This window comes from Paramormyrops kingsleyae, chromosome 18, assembly GCF_048594095.1.
Source record: "Paramormyrops kingsleyae isolate MSU_618 chromosome 18, PKINGS_0.4, whole genome shotgun sequence".
Taxonomy (NCBI): Eukaryota; Metazoa; Chordata; class Actinopteri; order Osteoglossiformes; family Mormyridae; genus Paramormyrops; species Paramormyrops kingsleyae.
In genome coordinates this window covers 27,052,087-27,076,712 of record NC_132814.1, presented here as the reverse complement: position 1 = coordinate 27,076,712, position 24,626 = coordinate 27,052,087, and the positions used below count along the sequence as shown (strand labels likewise).

Genomic DNA, 24,626 nt, shown 5'->3' with positions numbered 1-24,626 from the left:
ACATACAGTAAATATAAAACAAGCATCTCTAGATAATATCTTTTCTAGTAAAAACACAGAGTACATATAAACTATCACGACATGAACATTTCATGAACTGATGAACATAATCATGGTTCAGGTCTGAGATAAACACAACCGCTACTGTTTATAAAACAGAGAAAGGCAGAATCTAGTGTGTATATATAGACAGGGATGCAAATGACTGCTGCAGTCCATGAAGAATCAAACATTTACAGTGGGAAATGCTTTCCATACTGTTCTGAAATATGAATAACTGTAGAGGCCTTCCAGGAGAGTGTTCGACGTTGACTGACCAAAGCTGTGCTTATGTAAAATCAGCTCCACAATATAGCAAATCTCAGGCATTATGCATTTTCCATGAAGTGACCTGGAATGAGCGGGACTCTTAAGTCACTCTCACTGGGATTTTATGTTAACATAATTAGACACTTATAGGATTCACCAAAGGTCACCAAAATAAACTTAAATAAACAGACATTCGATCTAATCTAGCATGACTGCAAAAATAAAATGCAGTCCTGTGTGAAATATAGACTGTGTTCAAATCTTGTTAAAATAAAGTGTTACTGAGATTTCTAGAATCTGCTCTTTGACTGTTATTAGTCATTTAATAACATATTACAAAAAATATCCACTTACAATCCAATTTACAAATGTATTAAAAAGATATTACTCCTGTTTTACAAAGTATTTACTAAAGAGCTTATAAATCACTTGCAAATACAAAACAAAGAGAGCCTACTTAGGAATTAATTATACTTGAGCCTTACAGCCTTAAAACGCTGTTATAAGTCTTTTCTGAGCATGACCACTGCTTTATATTTACAAGTGATTTACAAGCTGCAACTGTAGAACATTTCTAAATTTGTTTGTGAATGAATCTATCAATTTATATATTAGCCAACAATTAGTAACAGTTTTTTTAATAGTCAAACCGGAAGATGTATTACACACAGTGCTTGAAGTGGGCCGGAACGCAGCGGAACGCAGTTCCGGAACTTCTGTATTTTCGTCTTTTGGGTTCCGCCACTTTTTTCTGCGTTCCGGTACTTACTGAAACTGATCCGACGCAGCGACAGTGGCCCGAGAATAGACAATATCACAAGACCGATAAAAGACTACATTACCCACGAGCCACGACAGTGCCCTATCATATGCATCCACTGAGTCCCAACCAATTGCATCAGCTTTAGCCCTAGTCTATTGTTAGGCCTACAAGTATCACACTGGTCTGGTTCATCTTGTTTTAATGGTTTTTCAGTATTCCATTTGTGAATTAGAAAAAAGTAGCCTATGCCTATAGGTTATTGCTTGGAAGAATGATTAAATTAAAATAGTTTTTGAACCAACACATCCTAAAGACTTGATTTTTTTTTCACCGCACAAATGTCAAATGTCGGAAAATTAGAGTTCCTGCACTTATTTTTTCCCACTTCAAGCACTGATTACACAAAAAAACAAGCAAAAACAAACCAATGGACTGCTGAATCTCTCTCTTTTTTGTGATATTCTGCGTCAAGAGTGGGACTGGGTTAGATACCCATAGGTGGAGGTAAGAGAGACAAGATCTTGGCCAGTTGCAGTTGTTTATGAAGCCAGACATTTCTGTCACTGGATCACATCCACTTCGTAACCATACAATGAAGCCTCTAAATTCTGGACAAATATTAGGTGCAAAAACTATGCATAGTGACCTAACAGTGCTAAGACATGCACAGAAATAAAGGGCTTGGAATTCTAATCTTAAACTTGCAAAACTAATTATTAATAATTATCTTAAGTCCAGTTTAATAAAGAACTGTATAAAATGCCTCACTTAATTAAAAGACCAAAGAAGCATTCCACTTCCTTTACCCACAAATAACATGTTTAAAATCACTGAAGAGCATCAAAAAACATTTCCTATGTCAAGGGTTAAATTTAGAAACCTTAAAATGTTTTAAAAATTTAAATTTAAAAGAAATCCAATTTATGTATTTATAGGAGGCAAAAACTTTAATTGCATTATGAATTGCAAAACTGATATGTTCTACAGATCATTCTGTGGCACTGGTAATGGCTCCTAAATGAATTAGTCTCTCTCAGGACAATATCACAAACAAACGTCAATTTAAATGAGATATTAGGAAAGACTTTGTATCATCCTTTATTTGATTTTTCTTTTTACACCTACAATAAGAGCTGAAATCTAAAGTGAAATAAAACAATTTCAGATACCATGGCTCGATCCTAGCTATTATGTTGGAAAGGTCACAACGTATTTTCTGCAAAAACAATCTGATGTTGTTATGAAATGTTCATATACTCCCATATCTGGTATTGTTGTTTTATAGAATATTTTGCTGTATGTACATTTGCACATAAACCAAATATACTTTCAATATTCTTCAGCTGGTTCTTTGAGAACAAAGGACCTAGAGAGACTCCTTAGGTTTATAACCATTAAATGAAATGCTCAGAAGGACTGATGGAATCTAGTCTTTCGCCTTGTATGAGTATTTAAGGCATGCAGTTGGAATGCCTTCATATTTTTGGTCCCAATACAATTTTACTGAATTTCTTGTCATGTTATCTAATAGATATAAGCAGAAACAATCGTTCATTCAAATTGTGACTTTCAAAAGTATAAAGATCTTCTAATGTCACTATAATTTGAAATATGCATTGCTTGGATATAAAGTTTTACAATATTCATCCACCCATCCATCCATCTTGACTTGTCCTATTCAGGATCATGGGGGGTCTGGAGCCCATCCCAGAAACTACAGGCACAAGGCAGGGAACAACCCAGGATGTGGTTCCAACCCATTACAGGGCACACACACCTATGGGCAATTTGGTAACCCCACTTCACACCTCAGCATGTTTTTGGACTGTGTGGGGCAACCGGAGAACCCAGAGGAATGACAATGACACAGGGAGAACATGCACACTCCATTCGCACGGAACCATGGTGGAGACTCGAACCTTGGTCCTAGAGGTGTGAGGTAGCAGTGCTAACTACTGTGCCACCGTGTGATGATATTCATGTGCAACAAATCACAGCTGCACCCACAGACGGCAGGCAGCTGTGACATGCGCACAGACGGCACGCAGCTGTGACACCCACAAAGTGCTGATTTGTATGAAACTGGACGAGACTGCTCACTTAGCTCACCTGCAGCTAATCAGCGCGTGATTAATCTTCTACCCATGGAAAAAAGGATTGTCACCAAAACAAAGTGTTTCCTTAAACGTTGCTATGGTGCTGTCTAAATCCAGAAGGAAGCACATTGTTACAACATTGCATGAAGACTCAGAACTATGTAGTGTTGATTCACAATACAGCAGTCCTTCAGTAGTTATTTAACATAAACTTGGCAGAGAGACTTTCTTCAGGCTCATTCTTCATCAGAATGACAAACAAAGAGCATTTTCAAAATGAGATATGCTTTCATACCCTTCATTAATACTGTGAAAATCTAACAGATGATCAACCATTTAAGCAACAAAGCCATATATATTAAACTGTTGGATTTTATAAAACAACATGTGAATAATTACCAAAACAGTAACATATTGCATTTCCATTGTATGTGTAAGTGCACTTTATACTGGTTATTGAAATGATAAGACAACAACCATACCTGCATTAAGATTTTTTCGTAAAGTTATACAGCTACCTAAACTGAATATAAAACTGAAGGTGATTGTTTTTTCATTTTAATGATCAATAATATTATGACTACAACATTTAACTACCTAAGCAGCTAGAGACTTTGTAAAGAAATGCAGGTCTTTAAGATTTATCTATTAGTGGATTAGTGGATGCCAGGACATTCAAGCAATATAGGAGTTAATGTTAAAAAAGAATTTAAAAAAATTAAAATCATTTCAAATTTCATGAACTGTCAGATTATTCTTGAGTGAAAGCAATCCACAGAAAGCTGTGCGCTATGTTTATCAAACACAGAACTGTCGTGTTGACGACTATGATTATTTAGCAGTTACATGTGTGCAACAAAGAGCTTACAGTAAATATTCATACATGTAGCTGCTTAAGTGTTTTCACCTTTCAGTACTGCCCTCTTGTCCAGACACAATTCAAATGTTGACTTTATACCACATTCACACTCTGAATAACACAATAAACAGAATATAATGAATAAATGTTACTTCATGGGATGATAAAGACACTCAAAATTAATTTTAACTTAAGTCTGACTGAATATTTTTCTGAAAAAGGAGAAGGAAATATATAAGCTTTAAAAGGAAGCTTTTAAACAGAACCTTCTGCCATTCAGAAATCACAGCTACAGCTTTGAAAGCTCCATCACATTCAGAGCTGGAGAATCGGAAAGCAAATATCAATGGTATCTGAGAAAACAGAATGGCAACTCACTTGGATGATAACGGGGCGCTCAAAAAGCACATATTTTTTTCAATGTCTTCCTTATATTGTTCTCTCTAGATGCACTGAGCAAAAATATATCCAATCATACTAAAATTTTACTCAACCCACAGCGTTCAGAAGTAGCACGGATCCAAAGTTTTGGAGCAGGTCTTTGAATATGGAGGGCCAATTGTGCCAAAATTAAATGAATAATATTCATTTAAAAGTAGAATTAAATGAATAAATAAATGCATAATTAATTAGATGTGTCATGAATAATTTAAAATATGAAATAAAACAATTAATGAAATATGTCATGATTTATTTAAAATGTGAAATAAAAACATTAATTTCAAAGTAAAAGTAAACTTTATTGTCATCTCTATTGTATACATGTACATAGAGAGATGTCACATATAATTATTTCACTATTTATTTAAATTTGGCACTTTTGGCACATCATGAATTAATTTACTCTGTCAGTCTGAGCCATCAAAATGAGTTGGCGGGACTAACGGCAATCTATGCAAGGCGATTGGCTGTGTCTTTGGCAGCATGCTAGTTCTGCCAATCGGCTTGAGCCAAACAGCAGTCCAGTCAAAACAATACTTTCCTCATCCATCCACTGTCCAACCCGCTTATCCTACTGGGTCACGGGGGGTCCGGAGCCTATCCCGGAAGCAATGGGCATGAGGCAGGAAACAACCCTGGATGGGGGGCCAGCCCATCGCAGGGCACACTCACACACCATTCACTCACACATGCACAATTTAGCAATGCCAATTAGCTGCAACATGTCTTTGGACTGTGGGGGGAAACCGGAGTACCCGGAGGAAACCCCACGACGACATGGGGAGAACATGCAAACTCCACACACATGTGACCCAAGTGGAGACTTGAACCCAGGTCCCAGAGGTGTGAGGCAACAGTGCTAACCACTGCACCACTATGCCACCCTATACTTTCCTCAGTAAATGGAAAAAGAATGACTAAATCTGCTGGGTAAATATATCATAATATTTCATTTAATGTATTTGAGCATTATCACATATTGCAATGTTCTTTTGTAAAGGTGTTGCTGTGAAAAGTGTACCCTAAATGTTTAATTACAGAGTAATTTTAAATTATAGTAAATTTTGGTTTTGAGTCTGTTAATGGGATTGTACCTTGCTGCACAATATCAAAAGACAGTAGGGTTAGATCACCAGGTGGTTCAGCTTGATTCTTTGTACTTATGAGTTTCTGTTAATTGCATTTTTTTTCATCACCTCCCCCTCTCTCATCCACAGTAACGTGATCCAACACCTGTTTGCTCTCCTGCATCCCGACTGTCTCTGCGCAATTCCCCCCCCCCCTCCCCCCTATTCACATCCAGGCACTTCCTCTTGACCCCTTGCTGGCTCTGTTTCTGTATGCCAGTATCTTGAACCAAATCTCTATGCCTAAGACCAACATATCTTTCTGTTTTTAGAGGTAATTTGCCTAAGATTTGAAGGCCTAGAAATCACACAGATCACATGCTTCACTGCTGTGGGCCTACAGGCCTTGAGCACAGTGCCGTAAATCGTCTTTCCCAGTAGTGTCTTCTTCGGCTATCTTGTAGCCATGGCCCGGAGAAAGAGTGGGCCGCTTTCCTTCCCTGTTTTGCCAGGCCTTCCTCTCCTTCCCATGAGTCTCAGAGGATGCCTTGCTATCAGGCCAGGTGCTGTGCCAGGCCTTCCTCTCCTTCCCATGAGTCTCAGAGGATGCCTTGCTATCAGGCCAGGTGCTGTGCCAGGCCTGAGTCTATGGGAAAGTTGTGTCTGTGAGAAAGTTCTTTCTGGGGCATCTAAGAAATGATGTAATCCATAATGCTTGGGCCCTATAGCTACCCTGAGAAAATTGTTTAACTTTGCTTAAGTTAAGTAACTGTGCTTAAGTTTCATTGTTAGACCAATTATGTGATAAAATATTCTCTTCATTTATAAACCAGCACTACGGCTGGAAATTTCTGCGACAACCTACCAATATTTTCTACATAATGTATAAAGTATTATGCAGAACCATATCATATGTTTACTGCCAGTCTGTCCATCTCGATCAAAGATTGTTCTAGCAGAACTAAGGACAGTGTATTAAAACACAAAAATCTTTGGGTCAACATAATTTGTTGCATGTTTATGTTTATTTGTTAGCTATCATAATAAGCAATAGTCATAAACAATATCTTAATATTGCAGTTTAGTTACTCATGTTCATAACATACAGCAATACAAAGGAAAGAGAATAGGAAAATGTTTCAACAAAAGATTCTTAAACATTTTTTTCTTTAGGAAACGCAGGAATTCCAACTACCTGACTCAGCTCAATTCATGTTCCATATAATAAAATTAGCCTGTTCACACAGTTTGGAAACAGATGTCTGTATATGTAAACAACAGTTCTACAAATATATAAATACAATTTCAAGCGATTCGTTTGATGGATTTTCCAACATTCTGAGGTTACTGTAGCATCAGCAGTGTAGTCATGGCAACACTTTACACTCTGCCTTTGCGCGAAAGGCCCCAGAAGGCATGAAACGGGACATAAGGCTTTATCAAAGCAATGAATGGTGCTGACAAACATCAGAGTCATTACCAGGATTTTATGGGCTTGCAATGAAAGATGCCTTGCAAAGTGTTTGCCAATTGCAAGAATCTCTTTCCTTTTTAAGCGATAAGTATTCTTAGCTTTGAGGAGGCACAGATACCGATACCGGCATCGGCCGATACTGCGCTCATATGCTCATACTCGTAAAAACTGTCTGATACCAAGAACCGATACCACTTAATTGCAGCATTACATTAAAACAGAATGCTGCTGCATTTTTTCTTTTTTCCTGCCCAATCAGATTTTGGCATCTAATGAGAGATTAGTCAACCGAAGACATTCGGGAAGGATAAATGCAGAGAACGATGACATTGGCAAATTGGCGAGTATATAGAGGATGCCATCAGTTTTGACTTATTTTAAGATAATTGACGACAACAGAAGTATAGCAGACTGTAAGATCTGTTATGCTGAAGTGTTAAGAGAAGGAAGGGACAGCCTATCATTTAACACAAACATCTAAAGACGCGGCATATGCAGAGTACATGGAGTTTGCTAATGCTAGCAGAGAAAGACCGCAACACAAATTCTGGAGAAGCAAGACAAAGTGAAACTAGAGCGTTATTTACATCTAACATTAAATAACTAAATAAGTTATTTAATGTTAGATATAACTAATGCTTCAGGATCTATATCGCCAATATGAGTACATCTGGGTGTGCGCTTTCTTGACTCCTACGAAAAAACGAACGCTACCAAGGAGACGAATCACAGTTCTTGCGGCCTACTTACGCCTACAATTTGGTAAATGGATTAGTAGTGTACCTAAGATATTAACGAAATGCGTATTGTGACGCCCCAATCAGGTATCTGTATATATTAAGCGTATTCAGTTAACGAAGCACGCCACGTGCTATTGCTTTAATATAAATCATGGAAATGGCAGTGGAGGAAAGAACAGCTCAACAGCAACATCTTTTGAAAGAGGAGATATTGTGGATAAATAAGGTAAACAATATGCTGGCGGTGTGGTGGTACTTTTCGCAGTTCAAAGTCCGACACGTTTATTAAACATAAGGACACGCCGAATTTATACAGATGACTTTTGGGCGTCACGATATGCATCTCATGAATATCTTAGGTACACCACTAAACTATTTACCAAACTGTGGGCGTAAGTAAACATCCGTATAGTACCATACAGCACTCTGTAGCTGCTCAGTGCGCTCGCTGTCCCCCGAGAGGGGGCACTGGCTATGGCAGTCGCTAGCTGTGTACGTGTTTCCTGGAGCGGATGACCCTTGAGGGGGACCTGTCACTCCAGCGCCTGCCAACAGCTCAACCTAACCCCCCCCCAAAAAAAAGGTCAGACATCCCCTAGTTCCCACATCAGCTATGAGACAAGTCCCAAGATCCTTCAGTCGTTCTTTTCAGAATAAATACATATAGTAACAAATACAGTAACTGATTGGGATAAATGATGCTTCACGATTCATTAATTATGAACAAACATGAGATCAGTATGGAACTAACACTTATAGTTTGTGGTTAATTAATACATAAGAATTAGATGATCAGTGGTCATTGTCAACACACAGTGTATAACAATGAAATGTGTCCTCTGCACTTAACCCATATGTGACATTGTGACATAGCAGGGGACAGCTAATTCAGCGCCCGGGGAGCAGCGCTTGGGGGCGGTACCTTGCTCAGGGCACCTCAGTGCTGCCTTGCTGCTCGGGGATTTGAACCTGCAATTTTCAATTACAAGTGCGCTTCCTTAACCATCAAGCCACCACTGCCCACAATAAAATGCTATAAGTAATAGCATAATACTGTATTATTTGTGCCCCTCAAATAAAGTGTTACCAAATGATGTTATTTCAGATGCCAGCAGCCTAATGCACGAGTCTTGCATATTCCAATTCCAACATATGTATTCAGTAATGTGTGCCCCCACCCAGGAAGGCAGCAGGTGCATCAGGCTTTGACGCCAGCTACACATGGGGAAGCCGGCTGCTGGCTGACACCCGCAGCACCAAAGCCGTGGCTTCGAATATGATGTGGCATGGCCCCTCCTTTCTGTTTTGCTTTGTGACTGTATACTGTAAATACAGGCCTTGTTGTGTGATTGGTGCGTATATCCCCCAATGAAAAAGTAATACAGTATTATTAAAAGAATGAAAAGAAAATGAGTCTTGAATGCAGAGCAAGCAGCCACGTGTGTTCCTAACCCATAATCACCTCGATGTGGAAAACTGTGAAATCATAATATTTCAGAAAGCACGATCAAGGATTTAGGCAGAACTGAAGACTGAAAATCTGCTGAACTAAATGCATTCTGCAAAGAAAGATTTTTAAGCATATATGCGCTACAGTTAAGCCTAAGAAAAAATAGCAAATACCACATTTACAAGACATTGTAAAGTATGTGTAAATCACAAAAATGTCATTTGTTATGTATGCATCACCATGATTTGGAGCTTTTTATATATATAAGAACCGGTTAACTCAGTGACGTAAATCACAGAAAGACACGTGTGCAGAGCATAACGTAGAAGACCTTTTCAGCTGAAATAAAGGAGAAACAGCATTTCTATGACTCATTGACACTGAAGGAGTGACATGAAACACTGTGAATATTAACACCAGGCGTTGGGCTTCTCAAGCGTGTAATTACAACGATGCAGCACAGCTGTGTTTGCCCACAGAAATTCATCAAGGTTTTTGGATGCTGTCTTGAAAGCGTGATACAGGACCATCCTGAGTAGTAGGCCTCATGGTATTAAAACCCAACAATACAGCAAAAATTAGACAGACCAAAAACGCGATTTTCTTCCCTGGATTTATTTACGACTATACTTAGAGTTCTACTAATCATACTGTATTTTTATGAGATTTTCCTTTATCGGTTCTTAATAAACTGATGTTCAGGGGTTCTCATATAAATTCCCTAATTTGACTATTTACGTTGAAATTCTGAGAGATCATAATTTAATGAACAGCTATATTAATGAGAGTGTTCTGTGGTAAAATTATCACTGTGGGAACATGATCAATAATATATAAGTCAAGTACAAAGACTCTTGGTTATTAACATATAATATAAACATGTTTAATTATATACAGCCATTAAGCATTTTCCAGAAAAAATGTGATCCCTCTCCCCAACATCTTCATATAAAGAAATACTACATGCATATCTTCTTCCACCATCCCTTAATAGTCGCTAGTATTAATTCCAGATTTTAAAGTCTTTTTTAAAAGCCCAACTCTCAAAATATTCTTAAGAGTGAAATACTTTTGATGGAGAAAGATATAATTCAAGTACACAGTCTCCCAAAACTTTTGAAAGTATTAAATATTTATTATATCGCCCCAATAACTGGACGCAAACATTTAATTGACAGTTCTTAAATTCTGCTTTATATACCATTTAATATATACAGAAAAAGGCTTTATGATCAGCATACAGCAGTGCTTTTCATTAAAACAAACAGTGGCCAGAATATCGAGTATTACATTAAAGACCATCCAAAAATCGGCTACCCGTGGAGAGAGCTGATAGGTCAGATTGCTTTAGTGGCAGAGGGCCAAACACTGCTAATGCTTGTCCAAGTCCCCACGGTGAGTTTTCCACTTGATACTCAGAAGAGGCAAAGGAGCACCTGTCAGCAATTAGGGGGACATGCTGTTCCACCTGCTACTTTCAGTTCTTCCGTGTGCTCAGGCTGTGTTCCTGCCTGGCACAGTTTCTGTGTATGATGGCTTTAAACACTTCGGGCAGGCAGAAAACCGCTGGGATTGTGTTTCATAAATGTGCTCCTGGGTCTGCAGCGATGTACCGACTTTCACTACATTCTTCATCAGCTGTGGTATACAGTGCAAGATAGAGAATTTATCTCCTGGTTTACATCTGATTTAGCTTTTAATCCCTTACTCTTTATTATGTCAACATTTACACCAACATCTCATATTTACTGCCATTGTATCCATCTTCATCAAGACTGTCCTAACAGAACTAGTGACAGTTTATAAGTACATGAAATAAAACTGAGTCTGTATAATTTGTAGCTATCATAATAAGCAATATTCATAAATAATATGTGAATATTGCCCTTAAAGTACTCATATTCATAAGTCACTAAATTTAAACCTACTGTAATTTTAAATTGCTCTGTTTTGATATTAAATTCCTGTTTGCCTCTGTGGGATAGACTTTTGAATACTAATGCATCCAAAACTCATAATACTGAAGACTATTATAGACATTATATTTGCTTACTGTAATATACTGTTAATGGTATTGTTTTATAAGCATTTAGTTTTTTTTTTTTTTTTAAAATGTCATTTCCTGGCTGTACACTTTAAGCACAGAACGTCTATTTGTAAAATCATGACCAAGAGTGAGTATGTGCACGGATTTGCTGATTAACCTTTAATTTGATTAGTCTCACTGTACTGTGGAAGAATATACTACGCTGACTGCAGACCTTTCTGAATGTTTTAGGAAGATCTGAAACAGAAATAGGCGTTTTCGTCTCGCAATTTCAAGCAATAACAAAAAGAATTTGAAGAAATGTTATACAACAATAAAGAACAAATTGGATTAAACCTGAATAACTGACACATATACCACAGAAATCAGATTTGATTTGTACCTTGTTCTCTATTGTCAGATCAGACAGACACTGGACACTGGTGCTGGACATATTATGATAAATATACAAGTACTTCCAGTTCAACAATGCACATGATAAATGTGATACTACAATTTATGCAGCCTTAAAATCACCAAGTACTCAGGGCAGTATATGTACTGTGCATATAGTAATGTAATATATGCAATTTTTTTTAGCTGAAGAGTAAATTTGGATTTCTGTTTATTTTTTAAACTACATGTAATTTAAGCAGTCAGATTAACAGTAGTTATTACATAAAATAAGTATATTGAATACATGTCCCAGAATCACTGTGTAAATTATTTATATACATCTTAATATATAAGCTTTGCAAATGAAAGTGAGGAACAAAGTAAATCTTTTAAGGTGGTAGACCTTAGAAGATAGGCCAATAACTATTAACTTGTAACTGTTACAACGCTAATCATGGTAGAGACAAAAAGTCTACATTAAGTAACATTGTAACATATTGTTTCTTGCCAAATGATTATCTTTCAGCTCCTGCTTGGTTTGCTGTTAGATGGAGAAAGAACATCAACATTGTATGTTTCACCCAAAACAAAACTGTGTTGTAATTTCCACTAAGAATGAGTTTAAACCAAATATGTAAACAGAGGCTAAACAAACAGGCCACATAATGAAACGCTTTTTTTTATTATTATTATTTTAAACCAGATCTCACGATGGAATAAAAAGTATTTAGATGCATGTAGAATTTAATAGATATTGTTCATAAATAAATGGAAGCCAGAGTTGCTAAGTATGCATGCAACACACGGAGCTTTTATATGCAATAAACAACTTTAGATGCTTGCAGATTTCACTCAGAGGCCATAAGAGACAAATGATTATAAATGTGTTTTATTTTGAAAGGTTTAGCTAAACTTAATTGTGCAGAACATAAATAATTTTCTTTTGAATTGCTGTAAAATTGCAAATCGTTTACAACTGAAACAAGAACTCAAGCTCAAGTTTTTCTTCATTGCCAATATAGGCTTGCATGTGTATTCCTGATGTTTTCTCTGAGCTGTTGAGTAAAGTACGCTTTTTCCTTCAGATAATCCATGCACAGAACACCGGTATCTGTGCATTTCAGCCAATCAGATGGTGGTGATGCAACCAGCTTGGTTTGATCACGCTAGTAAGCAAGGCTCTGTCACCATGGATACAGCTCGGGTACAGCATGCATACTTTACAATGGAAAATCACCAGTTTGGAGTACAGCTTGAGTATGGATTGCATACTTTACAATGGAAAACCACCAGTTTGTGGTACGGCTCGGGTACGGCTTGCATACTCTACAAAGGGAAATCGCCAGTTTGTGGTACGGCTTGCATACTCTGCAAAGGGAAATCGCCAGTTCGTGGTACGGCTCGGGTACGGCTTGCATACTTTACAAAGGGAAATCGCCAGTTTGTGGTACGGCTCGGGTACGGCTTGCATACTCTACAAAGGGAAATCGGCAGTTCGTGGTACGGCTCGGGTACGGCTTGCATACTTTACAAAGGGAAATCGCCAGTTTGTGGTACGGCTCGGGTACGGCTTGCATACTCTACAAAGGGAATTCGCCAGTTCGTGGTATGGCTTGGGTACAGCTCCGATACGTTGTAGTGGAAAACCGCCAGTTCGTGGTATTGCTCAGGTAAGGCTCAGTTCTTAGTAGCAGTGGAAAAGCGCCATTTGTCTATGACCAGACACAATCCGCCCAGCACTTTCTGGATTATGGTTGCTTTGGTATCATGTTTTCTGCTTTCATTGTTCGTTGGTTGTGTTGATCCCCCCAACCCCCCACATGCTCTTTGTTGATCACCGTGTTGGTGCTGCTTTTGCGTTAGTTAGTTAGTTAGAAAGGTAGCTGTAGTGTATTTTGTGCATGTGGGTTTTTCTTTGCTGTTTTGATAAAATCCACATTTCACAATTGTTTTCCATCTCTCACACCATGGAGTACATGTGAGGCCCTATGCTAGTATCTTTCTACAGAAACTAACACTTTGCTATATTTTTCAACTCCCAATAAGAGCAAACTTCAACAATTTTATAAGTATGGTTATTTGTCAATAAGAATATGATTTTAGTCCAAGAACAACATCCAGTTCTAAACCTCCCTGTTATAAGCATAATTCATTTTATTATATAAATAATAATGCCTTAATGGTTGTTCAATCATGTATAAAGCATTGCGGTACTCGAAGGAAATAACCCAAGAATCCGGTATTAAGGGTAAGGTTGGTTGTGGCAATAAGAATTTCATTGTGTAATTTAGCATTAATATAAACTCATAATAAAAAATGCAAAACTAACTGATTGCATGTTTTGAAAAAAAGTAAAGCAAATGTCTGGGCCAGCGGCACTATTTAAGAAGCTTAGTCCAGACACTTAAGGGACTCTGAGGGTTCTCTTTTAAAAGCATAGTTACTTCCCTTTAATGAATTCTTCCCCGCGGCTGTTTACATATAAAATTTAGTTTATGCCAAGTAGGAAACAGAAAAACATACGTAAGATAAATATAAATATTGCTTAAGAATTCCAAGCAGAAAAATCATGAAACAATTACAATGAAACAGACAATATAAAATATCCTGTGTGATATTGATGACTGATAGACTCAAATTCAGTAACACTTCAATGACTATGTCCAAATATATTATAGCCCAGAATGCAACAAATAATGGTAAATAATAGCATGTTTTATCATACACCTCAGCTCATCCTAAACTGGTCATTCATCACAAATATTTAATTTCAAAGTTGTCAAACATTGTCTGTAGAAAACCTGCAAAAATGTTAACCTTCCTTTTGGCATTTTAATTCCTGGACATGCATTTTGAGATTTCTGAGGCCTGAAAGCATTTCTGCAAATGTTTAACTTCTTTTTCAGCATACCCGGATGAACACTACTTGATGATATACAGGAGTCCGGATATCTTGCTGAGAATAAATTGATTGTAATTAAGCATTAAGCTGGCAGTGGCTGTGTTTGCCCTGCACTCTCTTCCACGGTCTTTATTTTAAGGAGTTTAACTGCTCCATCCCACTGAGGAGTAATTAGAGTCATTTCCTGTTAGATGAAATTTTTCAAGAGCAGAGGGTTTGATTTAATCGCAAAGGTAAGGGAGGGCACCAGATCTTTTGCCGACTAAGTACGACCTACTCAGATGTTTCACGCCGTCAGCTGGAAAACTGCATTAAAAAAAGAAAAAGAAATCTGGCTTCAGTGCGAAAATACAGTGTTAAGGTAATAAAGCTGATTTTATACGGTGCTCACAGAGTGTCTTGGGACCCTTACTTTATTCATTTGTTTACAAAAACATTATTACATTAGAAACAACCAGTGGTTTTAAGCAAAACATTCATTTCAAGTAGTAATAAACAGAAACCCAAATTGTAATTCTAAAAGTGCTGTTCTGAGTTAAAAAGTTCATTGACAAGCAGTCTCTTTGTGTGTCTGACACTTAAAAAGAAAATTTCTGTGTGGAAGATATGTACAGATATGTTAAACATTGCTTGTCAACAGACTTTTGTTATGAAACCAATAAATCTGCAACATTTTTACACAGACTGTCTGTCTGTAAGCACTGCATCTTAAATCCAAATTATTAAATTTAGAAAAGCAACAGTATTACTTGTGGCATGTCAAATGATAAATGAACAATGCAAGGACCCATGAAATTTGTAAACTAATGTTGGAAATTCTGCAGTGAATAGTAGCCGTGTGACTGCACACACTGCAGGCCATGATGAGGAGTCTGAACTCGTGCCAGCTACACAACTGCAGCAAACCATGACATTTTATACGTCTCTTTTGATTATCCTGCCGACAGCAGCCAGACGGAATTTTAACATTTCCTGTCTAAATTCTTCTAATTCACATGTAATTGAAAGGAATCCCCTTCACCTTAAACTGGTGTGGCTTGCTGCTTGCACTTTCCGTGGTTTTACAGCCCATGGTTTGGCATTGTACCATCATTTTCTTATTGTCTGAGTAGGCAATGACCCACCTGTAGTAGGTTTGGTGTCTTTCCCACGATGTCCATACTGACAGTTTGACAGTAGCGATACTTGAGAGAAGGTATTCACATTTTGTTTGACTGAATTCCAAGAGCATAAAAAGCATGCCTCAAGGATTACTCTCCTGCACAGCTCCAAAACCAGGCTGGGCTACAGTAAAATGTGGAAGTGGCTGGTTAAAGGAAGGGTGCAGAATGTACACGTGCCCCAGGAGAGGAGCATGCTGCTGTCCAACATGCCGATTTCGCTGCCCATCTGAGCACATAACACCAGGCCGTTCACTGTAAGACCACAACGTGCATCTGTTGAATGAGATAAAACCATCCAGTTTCCACTGTCCAGGAAAAAAAACAACTATTTGCAGAACTAGCAACTACTTTTGAGTTTCACCTAAGGACAAGTTATATTACCTGATTACTTCACAGCCTCTGATGAAGTAATTATTAGAGCCTGCAGTAAATTTTGATACCTTCTTAAAATATGAAACTTCAGGTAGTATATTTTAAGTAACCGGTATATGATTAAAGGAAAGACAAAAGACAAACCAAGCCAAAGTGATTATGATCCTTGAACTCCAGAACGGAATGCAATACCTGTGACACTGAGCTACTCTCACACTTCATTTACAACCATTTCATAAATACTGAACAACAGTGTAAGAGTTGAGTCTTACTAAAGACAGATGGAGATAATCATGGCACATATTGATACATTTAGCAGCAATGACCCTAAAGGGATTAGCAGGATCTGAAAATACATAAAGAGATAGAAAATGAGATAGAACCACAAATTAATGTGTACCTTAATGACAGAGTAAGGGTGATACTTTGCAATTTCATTTTCACAAGAGCCCGTTTAGCTAAAATAACAGCTATAAGGAAAATATGAAACTGAAAAATGAAGAACTGTGTGGTAATGTATTTTATTATTGTTAAACACTAATGGCATCACCAAGCAAAAAGGTGACACATAACCATGTCCCTCCTAAGCTTATAGCCATGGTGCAATCAAGGGCCAGATTATAATAATAATAATAATAATAAAGAATGTTTATCCTCAGGCAATACAATAGTGTTCTACAACACTTCATTGTTGCAGCACTAAGCCATTGACAAGTTATCTTTTAATGATCTCAGTATATACACCACTAGCTGACACGACAATATTGTCTAAGTAAAGTTAATGTATCCCTTTAGGAGAAAATAATGGTCTATGACACTGTTCATTCTCAAAGGTAAGAACTACAGAAGCCCAACAGAACTTGTGCGAATATGTACTACTACTAGGGTCAGAGTCTCCGAAACTGACCTCATTAACCTCATCGGGAATTTCGCCCCGTCCCGTCCCGTCCGGGAATTTAAAAATTCGCTTTAAAGTTTAGTCAACCAATTTAAAGTTGAAGTGGAAAATTATCCATACTGTAGAAATGAATATGCTGAATGTAGCTTAATTTCCGTACCAGCCGTTATTTGTATATTTGATGTTTTGTTACCTGTGTATCCGCTGTAGTGTAGCCGACGTCCACCCTCTGGAATTCCGGGGGAAACAGTTCATCTGAACCCGCTGTTAAACCTTCATTTCTGTTTTTCTGTAAAATCTCGCGTTTGACTTCATATCGGAGATCCAAATAGCAGGAAAGCGTGATCAAATGCAAAGTAAGGGACAATACGAAGAAAGCCAGGAAGATTTTACAATTGTTACATTGTTTCTTGCATATGCAGGTTGAAGAAAGTTCGCATTTCATTGCTTTCTCGTCCAAATTTGCAAACTCTTCAGACAAAGGTTTAGATGCCATTTAAATTAAAAATTATTTAGTAATAATGGTATATTTTATAGGGTTTAATTTAAAAATGATTAGTAGCATCTAGGCACATAGCACATGAAAACAAGTTTAATATCCTCCCGTAATCAAACTGAATAACGCAGTTGCAAGCCGAGTCAATCGCCACTCGGCGACCCTAAAGCGAGGACAAACTCCCTCGATTCTGATTGGCCACCGGCTGATTACGCACAACAGATTCAAGCTCCTCCCACACCGACAGCTCGCGGTGATTCCCAATGCGCGCGGATCGCGGCACCGGCTGTACATGGAGCGATTTTATGAACGAAATGCGGCCCTTATATAAACACGTATGCTACTTGGGTCTGAAATAAATGTATTACTACTACTACTACTGTTATATATGTCGCCTAACATTTTGTTATGTCTGAGAACAGGCGAAACACAAACGTAAGCACATTTTGTTGACGAAAATTCAGATGGTGGAAAGCGAAGTTAACGACAGAAAAAAAAATAATCAAGCTGGTGGAAGTAAGATAGTCTAAACAAGAAATCAGAGCGAGTTACAATTTTGTAAAAACCGTGAAATGTTACTGCAAAGCGTTGCATAAATAACATCGGTTTTCAAAATTGTCTTTTGCTTCCTAATGCTGGCTCTATTAGTTGGAGAACATTAAAGTCAAATGCATCTGACCCCCCTAACAGCGGCCGCCGATTGTTACGGTACATTTGCCAAAAAGCTTCACAGAACAACTACAGTAGTAAAGTGCCTAAACCCTATAACAGCTTAACTAAACCCGTTTACGATGGGGATCTATTTACATTAAACACAAGGGGGTGTCGTTTTGCACGATGGGAAGCTGATGTCATGTACCGCCACACAGCACCATCCTGGCAACTTCCCAGTAGTTCCCGTGAGGTCTCGCAGCATGCCGTCCCCGAGCCTGGCTGGGAGAGGGTGTCTGTCACGTGAGCCAGGCATTCTGGGTTCCCTTGGTGTGGTCATTGTCACACCCTTTGTAGGTCCCTTGGGGCTGCACAGAGCTAAGTGGTCCCAGGGAACCATAAGAGTCTTGTACCCCAGCCTAGTGCACTGTACTGACACTTGCCACAGCACCTCACAGGGTCCTATCCACTGCTTGGACAAATTGGGGCACAACCCCGTCTTCCTGTGGGTGTTAAACAACCCTCATACATGTTATTCAACCCTTATAACCCACGGGATGGAGAGCAGATGGTGACGCAGTCCTCCTGGGAGTGGTGCTCTGGGGTGTGAGGGGGTGGAACGCACCTTTCTCACCTTCAGGCAGTGACAGACGACCTGCCATCACAATTTGCGGGGGTCGTGTTGCACTGGCTCCTCTACTGCATGCTCTCTGCTGGCTGACTCTGCTGCAGCACAAGGCTGATGGGTAGCAGGGTCTGCTTGGCAAGGCAGGCTGTGTGGCTCAGTATCTAGCACCTCCAGTGTTTCCCCCTTGTTCCATGCACTGGCATTTGATAGTAATCAGGTGGTGGTGCAGTATTTTGGTGTGAGATTTCAGTGAGCGCATTAGTCACTTTGTAGCAGTATTCACTGTATTTTAAAAAATACATTTGTCACAGAGATTTTTCTCAATGATGTTTATCGGACAGATATTGCATTTTGCCATAGCTGCTCTTGCTCTATTAAACTGCCTTCTTGACTTATCATAGAGTACAGTGGCATCAGAAGGAATTTGACATTGGCATTGACTTTGAGTGAACCCGTCTACCTAGAGGGAAAATTGGGTCCTAGGTACCTGATGAAACAGTCAATGTGTATAAGTATTTAGAATGCCACTGGACTAAGGTTCAGAAAGCCTGACAGTAATGACCAAAATAAAATCCATATTATCATTTTACTCTATCAAGCACTGAGCAATTCCATGTTGCAGTTACTGGTACTCTTCCAAGTTTGGCTCCATTTAAAAATAATTTTCAAAATGTCAACTCTTGGCAAGGCAAGAAAGCTTTCATTGCCTGGCTTATACATCTCAGTATATATGTCACAGAGTGCAAAGGCTGAGAGACCTTCAAGATCATGGAGTGTGTTTGTGGGTAGATTGAGAAATTGTGTCTACAAAAGAAGATGGCAATAACTTTCTCAAGCCTGTAAAAACAGCTTTTGTAATCGGTCCACCAAAAGCTCCTTATGTAATGCATTTTGAGTGAGGAGCACTGGAAGAAAAACCAATGTATTGTTGTCTACCTGAGTGGTCTGTGTCTGTAGTGTTATTAATAAAGATGTGACATATAATTACGAAAGCAGTGGCAATAATGCTTATGTCTATGTACCTACGGTAATTCATCTATTATGACGTGCTTGCTTTGTGTTTTAGTCTTGTGTGCAACATTAAAAGAAGTGATCGGTTAATTGGTTAATCAACTCCCAGATAACATGAGCAGGGCAAGGCTGTGATTAGTATGACAGCCAAAATCCAGTGCTATAAACATCAAGCCAGTGCTCGTGGGCCCTCGGCCCAACACTCCTGGTCATGCGCTCACGAGACGTACAGACCAGCTGGCAGATGTCTTCACGGACATCTTCAATGTCTCTCTGAGCACCACTGTCGTTCCAACATGTTTCAAAGCCACCATCATCATCCCCGTACCAAAGAAGTCTCCAGTGTCCCGCCTCACCGGTTACTGTTCCATCGCACTCGCACCCATCGTCATGAAGAGCTTCGGGAGGCTCGTCATGAGGCACATAAAATCACATCTCCCCCATTCACTGGACCCCCTGCAGTTGGCGTATTGTCCCAACTACTCAACAGATGATGCCATCACCATCTCCCCTCCGTTGCAGATATTTACACGTCACACTGCATCTGCAAAGCCACCAGCGTTGTGTAAAACCCCACATACCCCTCCCACACCTTTCTCTCCCTCTTTCCATCTGGTAAAAGGTTCACTGCCAGGATGGGAAATAGCTTCTTTCCTCGGGCCGTCAGACTTCTGAATCAGAGTTGACTCACGGACTGTATTTCATATGCCATTTATTATATACTCCACACTCTGTCCTGCTGCTAGAGTATGTATATGCCATAATAAAGTATCTGTAATAATATTATTTATTCAAATATCCATTCAAACCAGCATGGTTACAGCTTTGTCGACTGTACTGTATGTTGTCTTGTCTTGTATATTGCACTTGTGTACAAGTTCATCAGTAGAAGAGGATATACAACTGTATAGATTTTTCCTTCTGCTGTCTCTCATTTGCTTTTTGTTGTGGGCTGATTGGGATGTTCAGGTATACGTTTTCATACGGTTTCATGGAACTTTCCTCAAATTGACTGATTGGTTGATTGTGTCAGGATCTGTCTGTCATGTTCCCAAGTGGCCAGCAGAGGTCACTGCTGGCCTTTCCGTTCCCTTCTGCTTGGGTCTACCGATCACACAAGCCTGTCCTTCACCTTTCGTTTGTCCATGTATGTTAGTGTCCGCTTGTCTTGTCATTGTTTGGTCATTGTTGTCATGCCTCTCCCTTTGGTGTTCTCAGTCCCTTGGTTTTACTCCTCTTGGTCCTGTGTTTTCTGTATCTTTATTTTGGTTTATAAATCCCCTTTTCAGTTCACTGTACAGCTGCCTATGAGTTGTCCCTTCCTCTGATGTGACTGACTGATTGGTTGATTGATTAATTGTTATTTTGATGCTGTATTACGTTCAGCTATACATGTAATGCAGAAAAAAATTATGAATAGTCTTATCTAATTATCGAAATATTGATAGAAGGGTCATATATTACATCATACAATTCAAATCCAAGATCACATGTGAACAACATTTTTTTAGAAATCATAAATCTATACATAAGCTTAATTTTTAATGTGGTTTCATGTTGGGAGAAGTGGCTTGACAGAGGAATTAATTTAGGAGACTGAAAATGAAATTTTTGGGGATGGAATTTTATTCTACTAAAAGGGGTTTACACCCTTACTATGCATCAGATTCACCAGGAACAATATTGTGTGTAAACCCAAGTTGGCCATTTTGCTAAAGTGCAAACATTAAAGCTATGCATGCAAAACATTACCAAAACATGTGCATGCAAAAACAAGACCTCAGACATCTAGCCATTTTACCTAGAGTATCACATCAGTGTTCAATATTATGCTGTTATTGTGAAATACATCAACGGAAATGTTTACCACAGGAAAATATGTGGAGTGGGCTGTCCAACAAGGCAAACAAGCAGAATAGAACACAACTAGGGGTCAGGCATTCTCATTCTAATTTTATTTCTAAATCAAAATACTTTCAGAGCATTTGGCTTGAATATTTTTATAAACAAGTAAAATACTAAAATGTATAAATAGTCAAACATAATGCTAAATTAATTTTCTTAACCTTTCCCTCTCAGAAAACAGGAGGCTGTAAGTATAGAATGAAAGCTTGTTTTTCTTTATTGAGGTAAAACATCGAGCAGAGTCTGTTCTGCTCAAACACAACAGAAACGGAAAACAGATACAAAGACTCGAAACACAGATGTAATACTTGATATACAACTGAATAAAGTAGCAGTTTCCAAACCATTTGAGAAAATAAACATTATTAGAACTAGTGCAAAAGTCCTAAACATTAAAGCACAGTGTATTAAATGGCACAAGATGTGTTCCCCTAAAGAATACAGGCTTAGCGACGATGTCTAGGTCAGCATCATACTTTCACCACAATAGGTGAATGTTTAATAAAGAGGGTCCACTATTCCATTAGAGGGAAAACATCCATTTATGACGTTTAGGGAAAAAAGAGTAGAAGTGGCCTTTTTGGTCTTACAAAACTCTCCTATAGCTCAGCATGAATTATATGCATCAACACTTTAATTTTTTATCATGTATAAACATCTCAGTATAGCGTTGTAAAAAGGCGCCTGTCATGTTGAAAATATTGGCATTTCTTTTCTTTTTCATTTATATTACATATCACAATAATATGATGTTTACTTGAACAGTGAGTGCATAAATCAAACATTTAATGTTACATAATAAGCCCAAGAAATGAGCCTGTTTTAAACTTAAGGACTGATTACTTACTGTACAAACTCCCGGTGAGGGTTTGCAGATCCTTCTCCTTAAATGATAGGTTAGGCCTTGCAATTCCTTCTTACTTTGGGAAAATGCTAAAAAGAGATCCTCTACATCACATACTGGCAGAACAAAACATCGGTTTTGGTGAAATACATTATTTTGGGTGCCATAAGCCAAAAGATAAGCAATTTTATTAAATAATGTTTTTTTCTAACATATATCCTTTTTAACTTTGTTGGCATGTTTGTTTCTATCCAGTTTTCTTATTAGGCATTCAAATAATTATGAAAAATATATTATGACATGCAATCAACTTTACTCTTCCATATAGATGGAGACTTTGAATGCATATTAAAACAGCTAAAGTGTCTCGCGGCAGGAGAGTAGGTTCAGAGCATGGTACTGTGGCCTCACACCCACAGGCTTCTGCATATGGACTTCCCTCTGATACCCCTCTGCATGCCCTTTGGGGGACTGGTATCCCATCCACTGTTTCCTGTACCCTGTACTCACGAAAAACAATAGTGTGTTTACTGGAGATCTTTACTGGTAATAAGATGGTATAATGAAAATTATTTAAGCTGGGGAAGTTGACAGTAAATCATCAGTAACATTTCAAACATTTTTTCTGAAGATTTTTATTACAGTATCACCTGTCTAGGTTTCTGAAGGATTGAACAAAGGCCACTTGTACTCAAACATTTCCTGAACACCAACCATTCCTTCATTTTTTGGGAGAACACTGGGGCATCTTCCACCCCCTGCCCCCCTGCCACATCCCTCAGGCCCTTAATTGTGTCACGCCATTGACAGACGCTGATTTTTCCTAAATGGCACTAGGTGACGGTCACTCCTCTCGGGCTGAGTTGTCGTCCATGGAAGCCAGGGCCTCCAAGCTGACCCCACTGTGGTCGGTGACGGCAGAAAAGGTGACGACGGTGTGCAGCAGGATGAGCACCAGCACACACAGCCTGACCCGGCTGCCGTGGAGACACACGGCTGCTGATGCGGGCTGTGAGGCGCGCCTGGGAGCGAAGGAGCCGCCGCAGGCAGTCTGCACCGCTGAGCGGCAGTCGCTCCACCTCAGGTCGCAGCACTCTGCCTCCGCGCCGCTTACCCGCTTTGCTAGTAGCCCTGTGACATGAAAGAATCGGAGAGAGAAAATGGAAGAAATCAATGAAATAAAACTTTATAATTTCTCCTTTATAATTTACATGTAACCCAAATATTACATTTTTAAAAAAGTGCATTTGACAGCTATGCATGCATCCATTTTCTGTAACCGCTTGGTCTATACAGTGTCACAAGGGGTCCGGAGCCCATTTGACAGCTATTCTATCGTTAATAGAGTCATTCTATAATTACAGGTACATTTCATATCAGCCAAAAAGTGATTTTTCTGCTAAATAGTCAACTTGTTTCCACAATATACCCTCATAACGTGCTAAATATATTAGTTGTCAAGCTTCAGCTCTAATGATTTTTGAAATATTTAAATGAAACATTCATTATTTCATAATTCATTATTTTGCCAACTGTGTTACAGACAAAAGTTGTGTCACAAGAAGACATTTTATAGAACGTGTCTGAAAGTTCTTGAGTCTATTCACCAGGTGTTTTGAAGTTTTCTGTCTAAATGATTTGAAAATTTGAAATTTGAGCTTGTTAATGGATTTTCTGTGCACTGATGCCATCAAGGATGACTATTTCTTCAACATAAATCCACATTACACATTACAACAAGTAACTCTAACAACACAATAGAAAAATCAAACATTTCATTATTTTTTTAAGCATATGATGTTAATACTGAATTATTTTTCTTCACAAACAGTCCTTTACAACTCATAGTCATCTAATCATAGTTTATCTTCCAGTTGGTTTTGTTCTTTCATGTTTTTTTTTTTATTTTACACAGTTCACAGTTCACATCTGTCACCATATGTCTCATGGGTGAAACTACACAAATGTCAGCAGGAACACATCCTTTCAAACCACTGAATCATATGAAAATGATCCATACTTCATGAAATCATTGTTCTGTTGATACATGTACAGGCACCGCATTTAATGTCCATGTTATCTTCTGTGAAACTGGATGTTACGTGAACACGTACTGCGTAAGGCTACGTTATGCC

General features: G+C 38.5%; 2 protein-coding genes across 9 annotated transcripts in view; both read right to left on the bottom strand.

Moving 5' to 3' along the window:
* Positions 1-17,626, bottom strand: part of eda (ectodysplasin A) — a 38,475-nt gene extending 20,849 nt beyond the window's left edge. For all 7 annotated transcript variants that reach the window (XR_011983538.1, XR_011983539.1, XM_023795831.2 and 4 more), the window contains exon 1: positions 17,150-17,626. Coding sequence is in view for 5 of the 7 variants with exons in the window: in XM_023795831.2 (XP_023651599.1) it covers positions 17,150-17,452 (303 nt within the window). In the remaining 2 variants the exon portion in view is untranslated. The remainder of the gene's footprint in view (positions 1-17,149) is intronic.
* A 4,215-nt stretch (positions 17,627-21,841) lies between these two features.
* The window catches only part of nalf2 (NALCN channel auxiliary factor 2), a 28,701-nt gene continuing 25,916 nt past the window's right edge, over positions 21,842-24,626 (bottom strand). For both annotated transcript variants that reach the window (XM_023795824.1, XM_023795825.2), the window contains one exon: positions 21,842-23,622. In XM_023795824.1, the coding sequence (XP_023651592.1) occupies positions 23,336-23,622 (287 nt within the window). In that variant the 3' untranslated portion in view covers positions 21,842-23,335. The remainder of the gene's footprint in view (positions 23,623-24,626) is intronic.